The sequence below is a fragment of the Opisthocomus hoazin genome, chromosome 2, assembly GCF_030867145.1.
Source record: "Opisthocomus hoazin isolate bOpiHoa1 chromosome 2, bOpiHoa1.hap1, whole genome shotgun sequence".
Lineage (NCBI taxonomy): Eukaryota > Metazoa > Chordata > Aves > Opisthocomiformes > Opisthocomidae > Opisthocomus > Opisthocomus hoazin.
Genome location: NC_134415.1, coordinates 21,032,604 through 21,047,476, shown reverse-complemented (window position 1 = coordinate 21,047,476; position 14,873 = coordinate 21,032,604). Strand labels below are relative to the sequence as shown.

At 43.6% G+C, this 14,873-nt stretch overlaps 1 protein-coding gene across 1 annotated transcript in view; it reads right to left on the bottom strand.

The window, feature by feature from the left end:
* Positions 1 to 1,111: 1,111 nt before the first annotated feature.
* The window catches only part of PLB1 (phospholipase B1), an 86,568-nt gene continuing 72,806 nt past the window's right edge, over positions 1,112 to 14,873 (bottom strand). The window contains exons 50-58 of the mRNA XM_009931487.2: positions 14,117 to 14,168; positions 12,143 to 12,223; positions 11,014 to 11,079; positions 10,370 to 10,464; positions 9,148 to 9,229; positions 7,691 to 7,795; positions 6,561 to 6,656; positions 2,996 to 3,070; positions 1,112 to 2,500 (exon numbers count right to left, since the gene is read on the bottom strand). Of these exons, the coding sequence (XP_009929789.2) occupies positions 2,279 to 2,500; positions 2,996 to 3,070; positions 6,561 to 6,656; positions 7,691 to 7,795; positions 9,148 to 9,229; positions 10,370 to 10,464; positions 11,014 to 11,079; positions 12,143 to 12,223; positions 14,117 to 14,168 (874 nt within the window). The 3' untranslated portion in view covers positions 1,112 to 2,278. The remainder of the gene's footprint in view (positions 2,501 to 2,995; positions 3,071 to 6,560; positions 6,657 to 7,690; positions 7,796 to 9,147; positions 9,230 to 10,369; positions 10,465 to 11,013; positions 11,080 to 12,142; positions 12,224 to 14,116; positions 14,169 to 14,873) is intronic.

Genomic DNA, 14,873 nt, shown 5'->3' with positions numbered 1-14,873 from the left:
CACTCTAACATCCTTCAGGATGCTGGAATAGCTAAGAGCCATCTTTCCCCTCACTTCCCAACTGGCTGCAGCTCTTATGTTTTGGCTCTCAGTAGCTCAGAACAAAATTTAGCTTTCTAATTGAGGAAAGGGGGTGACTAGTTATTCTAGCAGGAGGTACCAGCATGAAACCCAAGGGCACTTGTACCCATCTCTACTCAGGACAAACCTGATGTGAGAAACTGTGCAGTATTTTGTAGCTCTAACGCATGCTCTAGGATCCGCACCCCACTTCCTGCATGCACATGATTTGGAAAGGTAAATCAGCACTGAACTACTATTTTGAATTTCCTGTGAAATACCTAGTAGCGGTGAAAGGTTCTGCAGAGAACTGTATCTTTTTAATCCTTCCCAAGCCAAGAGCTGCATGAGTAGTGTCTATCCCAGACACCAGAAGGGAAGAGGACTCATGAGAACATTATTTTGGGATGAGAGGAGATTGTAGTCTTCATGATCTACTGGGATATTTGCTCAGGGTCCTCACTTGTGAAGTTTACATTTTACAGTGTGTCTAAGGTGAAGGTGCCGTGGAATGGGCTGGAATACAGTAAATCTCATCTCCTGCGTTGCAGATTTGAGGCTGTGTTTGCTTCCATTTACTGAGCTAAATAAATAGCAGCAGTTGGGATATCAGGCAGATAGTTAACGACCCACAGTGGAGACAGGGACAGGAAGAGCAGCGGAGATGGGCTGAGCTGATGCTTGCACTGTACTGAAGCAAGGTGCAGAGGCTTCTGTTTTGCATTCCAGATATGTCCCCCTTTGGGGCTGCATGTAGAGCTCCCAGTCAAACTCAGACACAACACCTGTGGATAAGATTTAGGCAAATAAAAGCCCTACCAGAAATAGCCCAGCCTTTGAGTGCAGATCAAAGTAGGGTGAGTGGAGCTACAGCCCCTGAAACCTGACTGTACAATTTGTATTTTACCCACCTCTTTGTACCTTAGGAAGGACAATGACAGGAGTGAAATGGGAAAAGGAGGAGTATGAATAACTTCTGTGTGCATAATGAGTAGATGTAGGAGCCCCAGAACACTTTCTTCCCTGCAACATTTTAATTTTCTGCTCATTTGCATTTCTGGAGTGGAAATGTAGTACACCTCACAAAAAAATCACATCTGTAGAAACCACACTTTTGCTTGAATCAAATCTAAATTTGAAGTATTTGACATAGGAAATAACAAAGATATTGGAAAACAAGATCACAGGAAACCTCTGAAGTACGTTCTGTAGTAGTAGATCATATGAATTGACCTGCAAATATAAAACAAGGAATGCCTAATTTCCAGGAACGATCTCCTCTGAATTCCTGAGCAGAATTTTGAAAAAACTTTTCAAATTTTTCTTTGGTGAACAGCCATGGACACTCCAGTCTAGGACACCTGAACATGCCACAGGTCCTATGAGAAGGGTTCAGCCAAGTTACTTTGACATTTAGGTACTTCATTTTTGTTTAGACCCCCTACTGCACACTAGTGAAGAAATTCCTTCTTCACAGGAAGATTCATTCTGGAACCAGCTGCCGTACAGTGGTGGGCAGGAGGATACCAGACTGCCCCTTGGCCATTCAGCCCTGGAGAAGAAGTGACACGCATGGTTCAGCTCCATGTCCATTCCCAGACAGAGCCTGGAGTCCAAGGCAGCAGAGAGGGTGCGGTTATTCTAGCTGTGCTGCCCAGCACTGCACCAGGGATGCCACATGGATGTTCCAGGTTGCTCAGAAGTTGGCTTAAAAATGTTTCCATTGCATTGTACTTTCCCATGTAGAACGACTTTAGCACCTTCAACTCAATGGTCTTTCTGGAATCTAACAAACACATGAAATTGCAACTTCTGATTTTTATCTCACTTACCTTGCTGTTGGGGAATACCAGGTCGCAATCCTGGATTTACATCTAACATTTTCCATACACAGTTTTATAAGAAAAGGGGGCAGATGCACAATTAAGGTGCCAAGATGCACGGACAAGTTTTCTCACTTCATGCAAGCAATTGACATCCTCAGTAATATTCATGAAACAGAGAATTGCATCCCAGAAGGAAAAGCTTTAACACTTGAAACTTCATCATCCACTTGACTGATCTCCAGAAGCTAACTCTGCAGTATATTTCTGATCAAGATGATTGGGCCCAAAAATCCCTGACTAACCGAGAAGCTTCATTCATGTCCTTATTCTGCTGCTCCCTGCATCACACCAGAGAGCAGCCTCAGCAGAGAAAGTCGTTTCTTCCACTTGTTTTACAAAGATGTTGTTTTAATATTCTTTTCTGTATCAGTCTCACGTTGGTGCCTCTTGGCTCTTCTTCCTGACACAACCCATATGAGTAAAGAACCCACCAGGACTCCACCTACGGCCGCCACAATGACAGCCCAGTAGGGGACTGAAGGTTTTGTTTTCTCCAGGTTGACATCTGAATTTCTGAATCCACTGTTTCTCAGCGTGGAAAGAAATGGTTTCTCCTATAAAGGGAGAGCAAAGGTCTTAGTGACTACAGATCACTCAACAGGCAGCGTTCAATGTGCCATCGCCCCTTCCCAGAGAGGAACTGTCAATCTTTAGACAGACTATGAGCTGTTTCTGCCTTCTGTCTATCTTAGCCCAAACTCTTTCCTGCCCTAGTAACTGAAAGCTCCTAGGGAAAAAAAAAAAAAAAAAAAAGGAGCCATCTCAGAATCAGGAGTGATGACACCATGTCCACATTTTTTTGCTGCAGACAACCAAATGGAAATATGTAGACTCATTAAAACTGACTTAAACGAGAGGCTTTCCACTGCAGTAAGGATGATTTTTTTGCATTAAATCTTAGATTTTCCTGTGTGTAACAAAACAGGCATATATTTTAGCTATTTAAAGCCTTCACAAAGATACTTCTTTTCAAGAACTTTAGCAATAAGAAGAAAGGAGAACAATGAAAGTGGTTCATGGAGAGTATGGACAGGTTGGCCTTTACTTACTTGGTTTGGACACTTGAGTTTTGATCTGTCATGGGTAAAGTTGTTGTAAGTCTGCTTTTCACCAACTGGCTCCAGCTGAACAAGAGAAAAGCAATAGTAAACATAATGATTTTTTTCCTCCCCAGACTCTCCTGACTTGGGTGGTTACAATTTTTATCCAATCTTTTGGTGCTTGCAGCAATGAAGAAATGTGGTAGAAGGTGCATCACAGGAAAGTTTCCAAACATTTTAACACTCGTGAACTGAAGACATAGAGAATCTGATGTACTGTCTGCAGAAAAACTCCCTCAGGAAGCAAGGAACAGGAGAAGCCCTTCCTCCTTTTGCACTGAGTGGAGGAGAAAATAACTCTTAATACCACATACTTTAAACACTCTGCTAAAACAAAGTGTTTCACTCTACACCCAGTTCTCCCACATACAAAACTCAAATGACAGTATAAACCGCAAAGAAAAAAAGAACCCACATGACAGATGTTAGTCATGTTACTTAGCACGTTACTGAAAAAGAGATGCCTAGGTGTCACGGTGATGGAAGTGACTTCAGAAATTATGTAGGATTACGGAGACAGGATGAGATGGTGCAAACCTTTACGGTCTTCACTCAGACAAGAAATTCCCTGTGAGTTTTAGCTGAGGCTAGCTTCATAAGATTGCAAGAAGTGAGTTAAACAGAGCCTTCTATATTATCAGTTGTCAGCTAAGCTGCAATAGCTGACCATAGGCTCGCCCCAAGTCCATTTCAAACTGAAAATATGTCCAGGCTAGTGGCATAGCATTTGTGGTTGGCTAGGCGTGCACATACCACTGGTTACCATAGTTAAGCTAACAAGTAGAGGCTTGCTCAGTCATGTTAACTGAAGTGTTTACAGCGGTGTATGGACAACGACTTCAGGATTGGCCCATAGAGAACCACCGAGCTGTCATCCAGCACTTCTGGGAATGCAGCGCAGAGGCGTGCTGTTGCTTCTGCTATTGTGTATACATGCATTTACTGTCCTCAAGTGATCAAAGTGTCAGCTGTGTGCTGGAGGGAAACAATACCACAACAAGCCCAATACAACATGGAGAAAACAAATTCTATTCATGAGGTTCCCATATGGAAATACTGGGAACACTTTCTGTCTCTAGTTCAGTTTAAGAAAAAGAAAGAAAAAAAGAAGAAAGGAAGTAGAGACTGAAAAATGAAAATAGAGGTATTAACCACAGCAAAATATGACTAGGGAAGGGAAGAAAGCTAACAAGTGGAGAGAAGATGCGAAGTAAAACAGAATGCCAAGTTTTGCTGATTGTCGTGGGGTCCTGCTGGACTCATATAAGACCTCTAATCACTTGGACTGCCCGTCAGCTAATGTTGTGAAGACTGAATTTGGTTTTTTCATTGCATCTTTAAGGGAACAGCTGAAATTCTCATATGGCTATTTGTAAGATGCGTGGCTCGTATTCTGTCTGCAATATGACTGGTTATTTGTAGATAACTGTAATGCTCCATGTGCCAGGGCACTTGGTAAGGAGTCTGGCACAGAGCCCAGACAAAGGACGATAAAGGTGCAAAATTCTGTAGCCAGCCGTGCTTGTTTCATCTCTATGGCATCTGTTCCTCAGTAGCATTAGCTTCTGAACTTTGAAGATTACAGCATCCCCATATCCGTGAGTGTACAGGGCAACTTCTGGAAGAAACACACAGCTCTTAGAGACCGTGTGGCAAACATGGAGGAAGAACACAAGCTAAACACACTGTCTGCGTGCTCTTCTCCTGGGCCAGGGGACTGATGAGGTGGATTTGGGACCAGTGCGCGCTTCTTAAGACTATGGAGTCCTCTGACTTGAGAGAGAAGGAGCATGTTTTGCTTTGCATGCACTGAAAAGGGCAAAAAACATCATGGTGAGGGAGAGGCTCCTTAAGCCATCCCCATCCCTGCATACCCACGCAGCGGCCAGGCACAGTCCGGCCCTTTATGTGTACTGACAAGAATCCATCTCATTTGGCCTTAAGCCTACAGCCTGCTGATCTTTTCAGGGAATGGGGAAAAAATACGGCCTTCCAGTAAGCTTGTACAGCCTTGCCGTACATGGACTGCAAGTGAAAAGCAGGGGTGTGTTACAAGAACTAGATTTATGTAGTAAAATCTTCGGTTGAGGTGGACAGACCGATCTCTACAGAAGGGAACAGTTGCAATTCACATCAGTAGGAACCTGATCCCTGCCACGCTAGTAGAAAGCTTTGCGTCAATATCCTTACGTGTGTAGGAAATGAGTGACAGTCTGGACATAATCACACTCCGGTGGCACAGAAAAAGGACTGATGGTGATTCAGGAATGAGTAATGGCCAACAGGAACACCACATGGCAACAGAATCCCAGTTTAAGGCTACCATACATCTAGGTACTGTCTCTTTTTCTTCTTGAAACCTGCAGCCATGCTTAATTTTAATGTTTTCTACATTTACCTGGGGTTTCTGGGCCACCGTTAGCCCTGTTCAAGCTACCATACAATGAGGCCTACCAGACTGCTGTCATCTGAAGCCCCAGACAGGGAAGCTTGACAGAAAACTGGCAGATTTGCTGTGCGTGCACAAATCAATTACTCAGAGCATGTGTATGTCTACTGCCTTCTAAAATCCCAAACCTACAGCTCATATGCTATACTGGGCAACCGCACACATTTCTGCCCTGTATTTCCCAGTCCTTTTGCTCTAGTTCATTCTGAAGTATCCTGTAAGTTTCTTATCTTACTCAAACTTTTACTTAAACTGCAAATAAATTCCCCTCCATTTATGTTTGTTTCTTGTACAAACCAAGATACGGGATTTCTGCTACCACAATGTGTTTGGGTACTGGTGTTTATGAGACAAGAGGAGGAAATGTCACTGTGGCACGAAAATGTGATGCTCTTCTTTCCACCATGGGAAAAATCCTGGTTCTGAAAGCAACTGTGACCTTGGAGTTATGAAGTCCAACATGGGCCTCTCACACACTCTTCCAGCACTATACAAAAGCTATCATTTCCCCCAAAATGACAGAAGAAATGTGGCTGCAAGCAGAGGCATCATAGGTGTGATTTCAGCCCCCCATTAGTTTCAATGGCTCTACTACAGTTGCTTCACATACTAGAGTGGGTGGTACAACATGTCCACAGTATTAACGACAGCAAAAATTCAATAACATATATGTTTTCCTAATAAATCTAACAATTCACTGAAGAAGGGCAAGCTCATTCAACAGACATTTTCAGGAAACCTGCAGGACTGAACGTTGAACTAGGCTGATTTTTTGCTTTAATGCAAGTTGTTTACCAAATGAGAAAGGATTTTTTCATTACATTAAGACTCTCAGGATTTCTCATTTTGAATTAGCAAAGACTTACACTGTTTTATGCAACGTGATCGCTTTGGATTGTGTTCCTAAGCAATGCAGACTGAGAAGGGTCTGAGTTGAGCAGCCCCCGTCTTGTTAGGATATCAGTCCTATTTTTTGCTTACTGTTTTGTTTCAGACACCTTTCTCATGAACTTTTGTAGGGACTGCCACCACAAACACATAGGGATCTAGGTTGTAACCTCTTACCATATTATTCCAGAGAGCCGCGGCCATCTCAGCGTAGCCTCTTGCACTGAAATGAAAGCAGTCTGCAGCAAAGAAACTCAGATCTGGCTTGCCGTTCTGCGATAAAAGCAAAAATGTATTTCTCAGCAGATTTCAATCTTTGAGATCTGACATATTATATCTAATAGTCCACTGTACTTAGCATACTCGCTTCACAATTTTGGTATCTTCCTAAAGGCAATATGCTCATATTTTGACACTGCAGATAAACGTAGGTATTCGTAACTATGGACTGATTACTGCGTCTTGAGACCTGCTGTGTAATGCAGCCCGCTCAACTTCACACAACTATTTTCATGAAAAACCTAATCATCATTAAACCAACAGTCACAGCTCTTACGTGGACACTGCCATTGACCCACACTCCACCATGTACAGAACTGATAGAAAACTACTTATTCTTGCTTGTTAAACTTCCATAACTCAGACTTATAACCTGAATTTTAGGCAACATTAAAAATTGGGGTCTTATCCAGCTGTGGCAAATAACTGAGGGAGAATTTGCCTCATCACTACCGGTATGGTGACCATTCTTTGGACTTGAAGGCTGCCAGAACAAAATGACGATATGATAAAAGGATCGGTATCATGCAAAACTGAGTGGTTTTGACCAGGATTCGTGTTATATATTTGTATCCCTAATGACACAGCATACATAATGCTAAAGCTGGAGAAAAAGGAGGAGAATCAGTGTTTGGCTTCAAAGGCTGGTTCCTGTTTCCAGGCTGGGAGCCAGGCATGTAATTGCTGGACTCCATGTGAAGGAATCCTGAACGTATTCCATAACCTGGATCAGAAGAAAATTGTGGTGAATGCCAACCAAGCCCCAACAGGGGAAGAAACATGCAGTTTAGAGAAAGCCAGAGGGTGCTTAGGTTTAGTGTGTGCACACTACGAATGTTTCTTACAGTCATTTTGATTCACAGGCAGCACAGTCTTTCCTGTCTTCTCCTCTGTTGCTGTTATCGCAGGTTCCACCCTGTGCCACTAGACTGTGCAGAGAAAACACAGTCCTTGTGGCATGGATCTTTCTTACTTAGGGAAATCAAGACACTGGTCTTTGCTAAATAGGAAAGAAAAATAGGACTTACACTATCCAGGGGCAGCAATGTGTTTCGGAAAAATGGCTGCATGGCAACTGCGAAGTCCTCACGCCCCTCGTACAGACCACTGTTGACCAGCTGTAAGGCTTCAACCTATATGGAGTTGCATGGTTGTAAACAGAAAAGTTACTTACCAGGTTCATCTAACATTTGTCAGCTATCAAATCCGTGCATATTACACTTCTTTCAACGCAGGAAGCCATAAATTATTAGTATAAATCCAGTTACAGTTTTTGTCTCCAGCATATAAACTGAATAGTTTAAAGCAGTCCATAGAATGGCTAAGGAAATAATTTGGGTCATGAAGAGATTTTCCTGAGGAAAATGCACAGAAGCATTGTTGCTTATTTTTTTTAAAAAAAAAAAAAAAAAAAGTAATTTGTACATTACTTCTAGAAATCAGTGAAATCACGAGTTTAAAATTTATGGAGAATTAAAAAAAAGAGGCATAAGGTCAAAATTTGTAGAAATGACAAATGAGTCCAGAAGACCAATGTGAGACTGAAGTGCACTTGATTTTTCAGAAAGGTGTGCTTGAAGTAAAATAAAACTTCAGCATTGAAAAATCACCTGCCACTTTTGAAAGCTATGACAATAGACATTCATATAGATAATAAAACCATCTCATTTTTACTTACCAGATTAAGGGTAAAAATTCTAATGCTCCTGATCATATCCCAAAACATTCCTAACCCCACTTCCTCTAGTTAAGGAAAACACCCCCTGGACAGGTTTATACAAGTATTTTCCAAGATGGACTTTTTGAGCATTGTCAGATTCATCAGGCAACATCCACTGTCAGAACCACAATGGAGGACCGGAGAACATAATGTGAACTGATAGAACGAATCCTGTATGCCTAGCAATAATGACGGAAAAACCCTCTGCTACAATAGCTATTTATAGCCTTTGTTAAATTTGAGTGAATCTTATGCTCAGGGCTATGAAAAGCCACTCTCAGTGAGCAAGCTGACCCATGGTAAGCTGTGTGCACGCTCTTAGCCCATAGCAAAAGAAAGGAATATCAGGGTGGTTGAGTTTGTTTTCTCAGCTAAGATTTACCACAAAACAGCTGATGCAAGGTAATTTGTCACCCTTGCAGTGATGTGTTAATTCACGTGAGCTATTCGTTGGATTCATAGTGCACAAACGCACACCAGTGAAACAGGCATCAGCAGTAACTCCTTTTCAGCTGTTGAAAGAGCAGCTGGAAACAGAACCAGTCTCAATGTGCCTCCAGCTCAGAACCGAGGTCAAATTATAAGGCACTGTGGAAAGACTTGCACTGCTGCTAACTGGTTAGCTGGGTAGGGGGTTAGTTAGACTGTAGCCAAGCTGCTTCCTAGTCACCCCCCTCTGTTTGCTGAGGATATGCATGAAAGGAAGGAAAGCAATAGAAAAAGAGACACAAGTGAAGGTGACCAGTCAGAGAATCAAGGTATTACCTGAAAATCTCTGTTAACTCTCTCAATTTCTTGTAGTTCAGAAGAGTTTTCCTCAGGCTTTAAGAAACACGGGCAAGCAGCCCTTCAGCAAAAGAAATACTAGAATTAAAAGCCAACCTGGAATAGCCTATGCAATTCTTCAGCAATGTGTTTCTGCTTCAAAAAGCTCAGGATAGGTGCTCAGATCTCATGTGCAGAAGGAGAGCCACCTCGCTGGCTTAGAGGTGGGCAGATACTTCAGAAGAAAAATCCCTGTTGACTTAGTTTTCAAAGTGAACACCTGTCACAGTCAGTAAGAGCTGCAGGATCCACAACTCTGAGTCAGACACACAAGTGTTTAGCATGATACACATTAGCAGGAAATCACATGTGTTAGAGTTAAAACCCTTCATATAGGCTTACAGCAGAGTTTAAAGATAGAAAAGACAAATTGTTCCCGTAGTCTGACTCCTCAGACCAACATGTTTCATTCTGTTAACCCCCATGTCAAGAGGTAATAACTTTTGCTTCACTGAAATACACCCTCTAAGAATGTGCTTGGAATGGATATGAAGACATCAATTCACTGTTTTCCCTTCTTGTGTGTTCCAGTAGTTAATTGCTTCTATTATTAAAAATCCATGCCTATCTTCATTTGAATTCATTAGGCATCAGCTTCCAACCACTGCTCTTTGTTACACCTTTCTCCACTAGACTAATGAGCCTTTTCATGTCCACGCTGACTCCTGTAAAGGCACTGCTGCTTTCTAAAACAAGTCCCTCAGTCTTCTCTGAGTTAGGACTTTGGTCTCCTCCATTAGGTGTGAGAAGCAGTTCCCGGCTGTGCACTCTGCTATACGCAGCCCAGCCTGCACCACAGGCAATGCAGCACTGAATACAAGGGGAGGTGTCAGGGATGTCAGCCTGTGCGGCTGAGCAGTGAATGGCTGGGCGAAAAAGGCTTTGAAGTTCAGTAGTATGGCAATTATATGGTGACTTGTGCTGTGACATGGTGCCTTAGAGCTGAGAAGAAAAGTGACGACTCTGCTATCTACAGGCACATGGCTTTGAGCTGAAGTATTGGAAGAAGCAATAGAAAGTCAATGGGAACTAGTGCATCAGGTAAAGGTGGCAATGAAAGTAGCTTGGAAAGCTCTGTGTGGATGTCCTACCGTAGCAGCAATTTAGATTTTGATCCAAAAAAATAGCACTTTAAAGGCAAAGACCCGTTTTGCTCACTCACTTTGCTGTCAAAGCGCACTCTGAAGAGCTTGCCGCGATCTGACGCAGTCCAGAAATCTCTAGTATCTCCACTATGTTGACAAAGACTCTTGGAAGCTGCAGGGATTATAATAACCAGACATACCAAATCACAGAACATGATACCACTACAAAGTGAGAAATAAGTGCCATCCGTAGGTCAGGGAGTCAGCACAAACTGCACCGCCTGCAACCAACGGCATGCGCAAGGACGACATGTGAAGGGAGGGGGAGGGAGACGCACAGTGGATGCCAGCCAGAAAAATCCCGGCAGCTAGTACAAGCTAGCTGAAATGCTGCTTCACTCCCTGGGGCATTTCCATTTTCTCTAGGGTGAATGAAACCTTGTACAGTTGGTTTAGCCATCAAAACTGGCAGTAGGGTTGTGCTAGGTTTGGTCCATAGCAAAAATACTGTGCAACACACAGTTTTTCTGAAACTGCAGCCCGCTTTCTCAGGGTATTATCTAATGCAGTTGTTGAAATGCAGTGCTGAGGAGCAGTCTGACTCCAGCTATTTGGAAGATGACCTTGTATGAAACATAATCACTGACAGTCTATCAGAGGTGCGAAAAACATCGGTGTGCTTGCCAGGAACATAGCTTGCTAGGGTATCTTAAAAGCTTACCTCCTCATAGAAAACATCCAGAGTGTCCTGAAGGTGCTTTACATACTTCTGCACTGAATAGGTTTCCTGCATAATTTAAAAATAAAAAAAAAAAAAAAAAAGATCAGTCTCAGGAACCAAGGAGGATTCCACAAACTCTCTCGTTGCAAGGCACTCCATGAGAAGATGTACTGACTCGATGCTGCTTTTTGCCTTTGTTGGCAGATATACTTTCAGATCAAGAGGTTTATTGCCACATGCATACAGGTTATATAGTGCTTGTGTTTATGTGTCACTAATACACTCCTTTAATCTCTCTAGAAAATCCTGAGGTATATAATAGTTCTTGGCAGAGTCTTTGCCAGATGAATAACTACATAAATCACATCTTTGGATTTCATGTTGTCTTTTATGGGACGCAGACCAGACTTATGAACAGAGTGATTTTATTTTATTTTTTTAAACTGCCAATCTGGGCAAATTGATATGGAGGCAGTCAGGTCCCACAAAACCCATAGGCAAAACTATTTTGAGTGTAATTATAGAAGTGTAACTGTAGGGGCAAAGACTCCAGGCAGCAGCCTCTGAAGGGAAAAGCGAAACTGAGAGAACAGTCCCCGGTCATTTCAATAAGCTGGGGTCCAGGCCCCCAGTGCATGCCACAGGAACCATTTTTGAGCAGATGACCACTGATAGCTAGATAAAAGCCATCTTTTGCACTATAAGCTGATGTTATTTCTTTTGGTGTCATTCTGAAGAAGAATCAGGCACCTTCAGTAATTATTGCATGAAGACGCTTTCCAGAGTAAAACTTCACTTGTGTCCCCATAACAACATGCTTAAGACACCGCGCCGTCGTGATTGCTTTGCCCAGTTAAGCTGGGAGAGGTCTGCAGTTTGTACTTGGTGTTTTGTTCAATATGGGGCGGGTTGCTGGTTTTTAAACAATGCATTATTCCAGAGCTGCAGTGCCCCAATATTTAAAGCCGTGCACTTCTTTCTCATACAATACAGATTAAAGGAACAGGACTTCTAAGTGCTTTTGAAACAAAGAGGATCTTTGGCTCACTGATGGAGAGAAAGGTTTAATTTCCAGGGTTGGTCAGCTGCCAAGTGCCTGGATGAGCATGCCTAATTCAGAGATACAAACCTCATCCAAGCAGTACTGGCATAGGTCGTTGCCTCCAACGAGAATAGTGATCAGCTTCCAGTCTTCCTTGAAGTTAATTTTCTAGTGGCACATAAAATAAACACATTGCAGCATCCATTGCTTAGGCATGCAGAGGTCACTTTCACAAACAGGGCTAAACGGGTACAGATGGCACCGCAGAACAGAGAAAGGAGGCGTGCTGAGTTAAGACAGCAAAAGAAAAGTATCTGTCCAGGGGGAAAATGTGAACTGTTTGCTAGACTAGCTGCAATTCACCTTGACTTTTGTAAGGAAAAGTCTGCCTTCAGCAGACAAGATCTGGCAGGGTAGCTGAGCATGGAAATGTCTCTGTGGCAGCAAGCATGACTAAGTGAACGTCAGCTTCAGGACAGGGATGGACAGGAGAGATTTGCCAGCCGTGGCTGAGCACTGCAGCCAGCGTGGGCATGAAGTGGTGTGGGAGTGGATGCTGGAGTGAGTCATGGAGCTGTGGAACTAGAGCTGCTGGGGATCCCTGCCAGCAGAGCAAGTATTACCCCGCAGCAAGTAGGAGCGAGGGGTGCCCCAGGGAACAGGCAGCTGGATTAAAATAGAAGAGTCCAGGAGGCTGGTGACTTCACTGAGCTCATATAAGGGCAGCTGCAGCATCCACGTCACCGCAAGCTAACAATAGGCACTGCTGAGAGCTGGATCTAATCAAAACATTTTGTAACGTTCAGTACAAAGAAAGGAATCAAAGGCAACTATTTTTAGTGTGCTGCATTTACATAACAAACATCTGCAAAATGATCCCACAAATAGAGGAAGGGCCTGGGAATCACCCACAGGTCTGAATTCTCCTCCTTAACCAGCACTTTGCTTGGAAAGCCTTTCATGAAGAGGCAAAGTGTGGCAGGGACTTCCCCCTCCCCCTTTTTAAAGATGCATAAAAAGCAGTGAATAAAACAAAGCTCTAGAGCCACGTACTATTTTATTGAAGAGCCATGCCAGCTCCCTTCACTCTGCCAAACAATCAGTAATGCAGAGTAACTGACAGTGGGACTAGCATGCAGCATCCATCAAGAGTGCTGGTATGAAGAGACACACGCTTTGACAAATCCTGCTTATTCACTACCTTGCTTTCCCATGCAGCCTGAGCCAAGGGGCACCAGGCACTCCCATTCGCTTACAGGGTGCTCTCCCTGAACCAACAGCTCACACCCAGACAGGCATCCGCTCAATTCTGCCGGCACTTGGAGCACGGCAGCCTTGGTTTCCTCACAGATTTCCTGCTTCCACCTGAAACTGCAGCAGCAGCCACTGAATTCAAAGTGAGTCATCCTTTTGGTGCCCTTTGTAGCCCTTAGCGGAGCTGGCACAGCAGGCTGGCCCACAACACTAGATCCCCTACTAATTCCCTAAAAGCTTGTGGCGTGACAGGGATTCACTCAACCTTGAGGTTTCTGATTGCTGATTAATCACTTGCCTGTTCAGAGCCAGAGTTTTCAGTTTCAGGCCTAATCTCCTGGGAAGACTTCAGTTGTCCCCCTTCCCAGTATTGCCATTTCCCAGACTCAAGAGTGAACAGTGTGATTCATGTTGGTCACCAGGTGCCTGCTTCAGCGACTTTACACTAACATCATTTAGGACCTCCACTTCAAATGCTGCTGTTCAACTAAGCAGTCCTGTGATCTTCCCAGAACCTTCAGATATCTCCTCTTCCTCACTACCATCCTTAGAACTCTTGGCTGCACTGCACCCTTCAATAGTTTCTGCCTTGTGTGTTTGTACCTTACCTGCATGGATTTGTGTAAGTAAATTATCATCTCCTAAAGGTTAATCCCTGGCACATTCATCTTGGAAAGCACACCAGAGACATGGACATTGACTTTGCTTCCATCAGTAAAGCAGTCTTCACTAGTCAATCATCCCACCAATTTCAGTGAGCTCCCAGAGACCGTGGGAGCACTGACAGGTGGCCCAAATTCCACTTACCGAGCTGCTTCTCATTAGCTCCACCAATTCACGTGCTTGGGCTGACATATTCCTGCAGAGAGGGGACAGAAGCATTCTAGATGCATGGTCTGAAAGCACATCACCTTCTTGACCCCCCACACCTCACTTCAGTGAATGTTAGGATCAGCAGAAATCAGTACAAAGAAAGTGATGCCTCAAAAGAACAAGCAAACATAGAAGGACCAAGATCAGCAGCAGTTGCACAAGTGAATAATCTGATCTGAAAGGGCTTCAGCTAGGATGGCTGCCAAGTGGCAGGCAACTGGGATGAATTCTTCCCGTCTCAGAGTTGGCTTAAGTGCATTGTGTCTGGAGAAAACCACTAATGCCCAGATGCACAGAGACAGTTAGTTGCATAACTTCCTTCAAAATCTACTGACGGAGTTTGGTGCTTACACAGAATTTGGGCACCTAACCAGCGTTGCTGACATGGCCTTAAATTCCTATGGCTTGCCTTATGGCTGGAAGATATTGCTTAGAAAGTGGAACTGCCAGGCTGCAGAGTCCCAGTCCAGCTCTGGGCAGGATGCAACGTCCACAGAGTGAAGCACAAACCACCCTGAGACACCAGCTGGAAACTTCAGCTCCTGATATACCAGCATGAGACTGGGCTTGAGCTAATAAGATCTGCCACTCTCCAGCACCTACACAAACGCAGTTACATTATTTGCACTCCTGCAACCATACCGATTGTCCTGAGTCTTTGCTCGGGGCACCCATGAAGTATTTAGTAGCT